At 36.0% G+C, this 7,768-nt stretch overlaps 1 protein-coding gene across 1 annotated transcript; it reads left to right on the forward strand.

Annotated features, from left to right (window-relative positions):
• Positions 1-5,888: 5,888 nt before the first annotated feature.
• On the forward strand, positions 5,889-7,497 carry LOC114721205 (uncharacterized). Its single transcript, XM_028907025.1, has 5 exons — positions 5,889-5,930; positions 6,015-6,121; positions 6,662-6,743; positions 6,840-6,925; positions 7,353-7,497. The coding sequence occupies exons 1-5, from the start codon at positions 5,889-5,891 to the stop codon at positions 7,495-7,497; spliced, it is 462 nt and encodes a 153-aa protein (XP_028762858.1).
• The last annotated feature ends 271 nt before the right edge of the window (positions 7,498-7,768 follow it).

The following is a 7,768-nucleotide window of genomic DNA, read 5'->3' on the forward strand; positions in this document are numbered from 1 at the left end:
ATGGAAGCAGGCTTAACCACAGGAGAACAAGTTTCATGAAAATCAATACCTGAAGCCTGATGAAATCCCTTTGCAACCAGATGAGCTTTATACTTGTCTAATGATCCATCAGATTTGAATTTTTTTCGGAGCACCCATTTACAGCCGACGACATTTTGGGATGGAGATGGAGGAACCAAGACCCATGTCTGATTAGAAAGGAGAGCTTGAAGCTCTTCGGCCATGGCCGCACGCCACTCAGGATGGCGTAGAGCTTCAACGACAAAGGTGGGTGCATCGGGAGGCGTGCTAATCATCGATGCAAGAGCTCTGGGAGGTGGCCAGGGAATGGTTCCATCAATGTACAGCTTCGGCTTGAGAGAGTGAGTTTCGGACCTAGTGATGATACAGGTAGATTGAGAGGAGGACACTGGCACAAGGGAAGGGCTTGACGAAAGAGACGGTGAGGACGAAGAAGGTGTCGATGTGAGAGGGAGAGACAGATGCTCTGGATCAGATAGTGTAGAGGAGTTATCGGGTAGAGGGACTGGGCTGTGGGTTGAGGTAAAGGAGGAATGGGTTGGGCTCTTGGAGAATAAGAAGGAGAATGATTAATTGGGTTGGGCCTCAGGTTAGTGGAGAGATTAGGCAAAGAGGTAAAGGCAGGAGGTGTGGAGTTGGGTTGGGTCGAATTGGAAGGAAAGAACCGGACACGTAATTAGAAAATGTTGTTGAGGTGTGTACATTAATGGAGACTCTACAGCAAGTTTTAGATACCATTAGAAACAAATATGCATAAAAATATGGCATTTATACAAATAAATTGTAATATTGCATCACTTTCTATGAACCAATGCAGAAAGTAGACGGAAACATAATATATAAATATTATCAATGTAATATATATATGTTCAAATTTAATTAAGTGTACATGTAAAATGTAATCATTTTTAAAAAAATCTCAAGGAGTGGTTCTTACTTTTTGTCAGCAAGAGTGAGGTTTAGTCTCTTGGAAGTTCCAAACTCATCTTGTACTCTTGCAAGGCGCCAAATCCATGGAGGAAGCCCATCACATCTGCACACAATTTGTTTATCACATGATTAAAATAGAAGTGAAAAGCTAACATTTGGATCTTAAACATAACCCTATAGTACTAACCAATTAGCCCCTCATTCTTTGTTGTGAATTTAGCAATATCTTTTATGGGGACGAAGTTGTATGCCTCACTAAGAATTGGCAAATCTGATTCTTCAAAGTAGGTAGTAGCATGAAACTTAAGCCTCCAAGAATGTGCTGTAACTCTGTATTGATCTCTATTGTCAACAACCTCAAAGTTTTCAAAGTAGTATACGCCACCCTCTTTGGGTTCATTTTTGTAATGCTCAAACAGCCTTCTTTGTGTTACAAAACCTTCTATTCTATAACCCTGTATCAATTTTGTAGGGTTAACTAATAACTAATAGTAGTAGATCTTAATTAATCAAGAAATGCCAATTTCTAGCTCACTTGCTCATCCACAAGAAGCAGGCCAATCCTCCATGGAGCATAGGGTAGAGTCTTCTTGTAGGCAATCCACTTTTTGAGAACACGGGCAACAATAGTCCATGTATCTTTACTGTCATTGATATCTTTGATGCGGTCTTGTGTAATGCTAGCCATAGTATGTTGATGATCTTCTTGTCACCTACTGAAGAAGGAAAGCATAGCAATTGTCTCAATCACTGTTGGTAAAATGTAATGTAAACAAATATAAAGCTGATGTGGAGCTTAGGAAAATGAGATTAGTACTTGATGCTGAATGTGAAGTTAACAAAACTGCACTATCAGGTGCATCGTATGGTATTTAAATAGGGTGAGATGAATGTCAATGAGCACTAAATAAAAATAATTCTAAATTAATTATCAATTATTATTGATTATTAATTTATTATTATTACACTGTTTACATAACATAATAATTGAATTGAATTAAATTATTCTATACGTCCATCTTGTGCATTCAAGGAGGAAGCTACAATTATCCTACGTATCAGTTACTGTTGAGAAGACCCTAAACCTTAAGAGTCATCAAACCAAAAGTTATACATCCATCTTGTGCATCCAAGGAAGAAGCTACAATTACCCTACCCATCTATTACAATTGAGAAGGGCCTAAACTTTAAGAGTCATTAAACCCAAAGCTAAATTGTGAGCAGGTGACGTTGAATAGCAAATTTTAAGAGTCATATGTCTCGTCCAATGATTAAGGAGATATGAACATCATTCACTCATATTTCTGCCCCACTTGTTCACCCTAGTTCTTTGAATTATTATAATCAATCTTACGCGCTACGATGAAACAAACTGCAAAAGTTTAATGATATATTGAGAAAAATTATTAATACCATTATAGTGCAGGCACAGTGATCCTTTTAAAAAGAGAGAATCTAATTGACCTGAGCTCATGCAATTCTCTCTCCAATGGAGTTTTAGTGTTTTACTTTTACTGACCTGAGTTCTCGCACGAGCAGAACAGTCCTCCTTTTCTGAAACCTGTTTTCGTGTAACTAAAGAGATTCCAACGCCTGACACTGCAAAAAAACATTATGACTTGGTCTTGGCATCAATAGATTTTTATTTCAATATACATCACTTCTTATAAATTTATTAATGACATTTTAGCAGAATTGTAACACTGTTACAACTTCAGAGATTAACATTTTAAGATGCGTTTGAAGCTATTAATGATATTCAGCAGAATGGTAACACTATTGCAACTTCAGAGGCTAACATTTTAAGATGGGTTAAATTCAAGGACTAAAACTACAAGCTTGAAATTTGAGAGGCCAAAACAAAAATGGTCCCAAATTTAGAGGATAAAAAATTATACTAAACCTTTTAAAAAGTATAAAAATCAACCCATCAAAATTCAATTCAAAATTATTTCACATTCTTATTAATAATGAATAAGATTAAATATTTTGGATGACAAGCAAATTTCAACAACCAGAATCATAATCTTTGAAAGCAAATCTAAATAGATACATGCAGGAAGAGGCTGGCAGAAGAAGGGTATTCATATCAATTCAAAATTCATAATAATAAATAAAAGGTTATGATAAAATTTCTACCTGATGATTGAACTTCAAGTGTGGAACTTCAAGTTTATGATAGATGCAGGGCTTGGAGAAGTTAAATTTAATTTAAATATAATGAAATGGGTACCATGATTTGGTAGATGGAAGGATTTAGGTTAGTAACACTAAGGAGGGCCTAATTATAACGGATATCAGAGATACATAACGGATGGAATTTAGCAGCCACACTAATATATTATTAGTAATGGTCAAAACTAAAATCTCAAATATATTAATTATTATTAATTAATAATTAATAAGTTACCAGTGGAATCAGAATATATACATCAAATCGATGTTGCTGTGTGGATTTTGAGATACCGCAGGCTATATCTGATAGAGTGATTTGAATAACTAAGACAACATATTCAGGATTGATTATTAATAATAATGGTGTGATAAAAAATCCAAATCTGAGATACAAACCAAAATACATAAAAGATCAAAATCAGAAAGATCAAACTAAGTTGATAGGATCAACACCAAAAAGATTCAAAATCAAAATTGAAATCAATAATCAATTGTTTAACTCATAATTTTGTTTTGAAAGATTCAAAATCAAATTCGGGATCATTGAAATCAATCATCAATTGGTTGGGAAAAACAAACAAAATGCATTGATCGCTTGGCATTGGAATCGAGCAAGGTTTTGCCAACAACAATGGAAAAATCAGGATCTTTCAATCTCAAAGAACATACGAATCTTACCGGATTTGAGGAAGGGTGAAAGATGGAAGCTGGTTTGGGGAAGGGTGAAGGTTTGGAAGATGAAAGATGGCAAGTGAGAAGGCTAAGATTCCAGGAAATTTCACAAAATCAAGCAATCAAACCAAAATAATTAGCAGAAAAGGTCACAGTCACCAAGGCACGCAGCAAAGGGAATATTGACATGGGAACAATGATATGGGGTGGACGAAAAAATTACTGAAGATGGTCTACGAAGCTAAAGGGAAAATAATGTGCGGAAAATGATGTGTGCTAGGGTGGAGGGCGAGCAAATTGCAGCTCATTTCTTTGTTTCACAATACCCAACAGGAGCACAATAACGATAGAAGCTCCTCAGTTCTTTGCTCTCATGCAGATGGGAGGCGAGAAGAATGAGATGACAGGGGGGAACCCCATGGCGTGCTTGGAAACGGCAGCCGTGAACTAGGGAGGAGGATGAGAAAATCGCCAGGAGGGGGAGGCGGAAGCTTCACTTGGTTCTGGATCATTGGGCATCCCAATAGTGCGTTACTGGACCATTAGACGCTGACCCATAGACCGCCCAGGACCCGTTTTCTCTCAATCAGGTTTCACGAGATTTCATATTATAAGTAGATTTTATTTGCAAATGTAAAATTATTTTACATCTACAAACTCTTTTTTTTTATTTTGGTTTCTTCTTTCATCTGATTTTGTTTTCCCTACCAAATCGCTTTTATTAATTTTTATTGAATAATATTTTATAAATAGTTTTCATTCTCCTTAGATGGATCCCAATTACCATCAAATTTCCAAGGTTTGACAGTCCCTCAACCCCACTCTCTCTCCTAACGCGGCATGACTTGGACAATTGTAAAGACAAAACGAGAAAAATTAAATTTAAAACGACGTCGCTTTAGGTATCCCTAGGGCGACGGACCCACTAGGTAGCAAAGAGAAGCCGCATCCATAAATTGGTACTCCTCTTATCACTAATATAAAATTTATTTAATTATTTGATTAGATTAAAAAAATTAATTAGATAAATTAGTTAATTATAAGAAATATGATATATATTTAAAATATTATAATTATTTTTCTTAATATTCTTGCACCCTTATTTATTTAATTATTGTTGAAAGAATATCTATAAAGATAATTTAAAAAATAATAATAAATATAAAAAATAAAAAATTAATTTCATAGATCCTATTTTCGATCGGAAAATATTTTCCTTCTATCCCGGTGGTCACCATAAATTCCCGCGGTTCAAGCTTCGCAGCGGTGTTTCTGATTTGATTTCTCTCATTTGCCTCAGCTTGTAAGAGCTTCCGCCCCAAATCAAACTCGTGAAACGTGGCCTAGGAGAGTGAGTCAGGTATGCTTGGGAAGCTTGGAAGACCTTCTTCTCTGCTCTCTTTGCTTTCGCTTATTCCTTCTTTACTCTGTTCTCTCAGTTGGACTTTATTTATAATGATGTACAATTTGTTAGCATTCTTTGTATCTTGACCAAGCGTCTCTACATTTTTCTTAGCGGCATTTGAAATAACCTGAAATTTTTTTTCCCCTGCATTTGTCAGCCCTACAAACAAGGTCGTGATTGTTTAGTTTGGATCCGAGAATCTGTCATTTGCAAACGTGTGTTCGCCTTTTTTTGCTTTTTTAATAAACCGGCACAGATTATGTTCACCTGTTTAATCTGCCGAGTTATGGATTTTGTAATCCTTTGATATATTTGCTTGAAAAGCTATGAAAACGTAAATAAGTGGTAAAAATCTTCCATTTGTTTGTAATTTACAATTCACACAAATCCAATAGCAAGTAAATAAAAATGGTTAAACAAAGTAATATGGATCAACGGATAGATTTTTAATCTAAGTATAAACTCATCAAACTATGGCCATAATTATTGAATTTTAGGAATCTGCGCGTTAATCGTGTACATCGTTGGTAGAGATAAACACTCTAAGAATATACGATCCGTAAGGAATCAAGTGCTAAATTTTCAATTTTTCATATCTATTTCGGACATTTGGTCACAAATTTTCAATTTATGATCTTAGCTATCGGTTTTGATCTAGGCATTTGGTGGAAAGTTGGAAATCATAATGGCGAAACGGGTGCTTTCCAGCACACTCAAGAACTTGAAGGTAAAACAAGAGTCAAACATGGTCCCCCCTTTCTGGGGCTTGGCTTTATCATTGCTTGGTTCAAGACTTCATTTTTGTGATATTTTCATGACTCAATATGCAGCTCTAAGAGAGGAGAAATCCAAGAGAGAGGAGGATGAAGTGAAATCTGATGTCAATATTTTTGGAACTCCCACAATAAGTAGAAAATGGTGATTTTCTTCTTTCTTTCATCCTTCTTGGTACTCATTTGGATGTCCACCTTGAAATAGGCGGTCTGAGTGTGCTGACATATTACCTGAATTCTGAAATAATTTTCACCCAAAAGTTCTATGTCAGATTATGACTGGTTGGCTACTAGCCGACTACATTCATTGTCAGCTAGGGCCTGTTTTATCACAAATTAGGACTCATCGTTGCTTAATATGGTTCCACACGTCTTAAATCTATTCTTGTTATCAATAAATATCAATCTTGTTGATAGAATTGTTTGAATTCCATGATCGTCCTCGAATCTACTCTTGGTGTGTATCGTTAAAAAATTCTTTAGTGTGAAATCCTACAAGTTATCATTAATGCCGTTTTACCTATAGCTCCTTTTAAAGAGCACAATATAAACCCTTTCTATACCAAGTTTGTTTTTCGTAACTTAATCCCATCATTTCCTCTGATATGTTTCTAATATCTACATATTCTGAATTATTCTTTTTAGCTATTTCTTGATTTTCAGTGTTCTCTCTAAATGTATGCAGTATTGTCATAATGGAAGGTGATCCCCATCCAGAAGCAATTAAAGGTTGGATGTCATTTCAAAGTTTTAATCCACGAATTAATGTGAGTATTAAGACCAAGAATTTAAAAGCTTCCCTACTTGATGTTTATCTGTTACTCATTCCTTTCATTTCTAATGGCAAATTCTTGCCTGGATAGAGACTCAATGAAGAAGACGCAAGGCTCCATCGGCCAGCAGCTGAAACTCCTAGTTCTAAGAATCAAACCGGAAATATTTCTGTTAGGTGGCTTCTCTTTTCCCATAATACTGAGTTGAATGTGATTTTTTTATGGTGTTTAATTTTTGTTTGTGCAAAAGCACCCAGTATCCTAGGTCTACCCCACTTCAACTGGAGTATTTACCTGGGGTTCAGTCTAATCTGAATTGAGCTGGGCTCGATCGTTAGGGCGCTCAACTTTGAGATCTCTAGTTAACTTGGTATAGCCCATTGCGAGTTGAACCAAGTCCTTAGTGATTGTGGTGTTTAATTTTGTCAGTGTGGTCTGCCTCCCATCCCCATCTCTTTTTTTTTTTTTTTGGGGGGGGGGGTGGGTGTTGTTATATGATGATTCTCCATCAATGGTTTTAGTTTAGTCCCAAAATCCAGATAAATATTACGTCTCTGGATTTCACCCTGGTTAGCTGACGCATTATTTTACATTTGGATTCAGAGAAAATGGACTTCCACTAGATGGTTCAAATTGTGCAAACACTACCAATGAGATTAGTGGCGACCTCAAAGGGAAACAGTCTGAAGTAACGTCTGAAGCACAAAATCCAACTAAATTGCCCAAGAATTATAATGGCGATGACTAATCGTTGCCAAGAAACAGTTTGGGGTATTTCTAAAAACCAAAGGGAGATAAGTTAGACTGGAATGTTCTTAGACCACCCAAATGCAAAAAGCATAATAGGATGAGGATACTGATGGTTAAGTTAGTGTGATCATGCTAGATTGAGTTCTTTGTTTCCCGATATTGGGTATTATATCTCTAATGTTAATTTCACTTCGTGATTTTATCAAGTAGCTATAATGGCTACATTTTCCGCCATGTAATGAAATGAGGTCAGGACTCATCAGTTATCC

The sequence above is a fragment of the Neltuma alba genome, unplaced genomic scaffold, assembly GCF_004799145.2.
Source record: "Neltuma alba isolate B1F8T4 unplaced genomic scaffold, ASM479914v2 tig00012014_pilon, whole genome shotgun sequence".
NCBI classification, from domain to species: Eukaryota; Viridiplantae; Streptophyta; class Magnoliopsida; order Fabales; family Fabaceae; genus Neltuma; species Neltuma alba.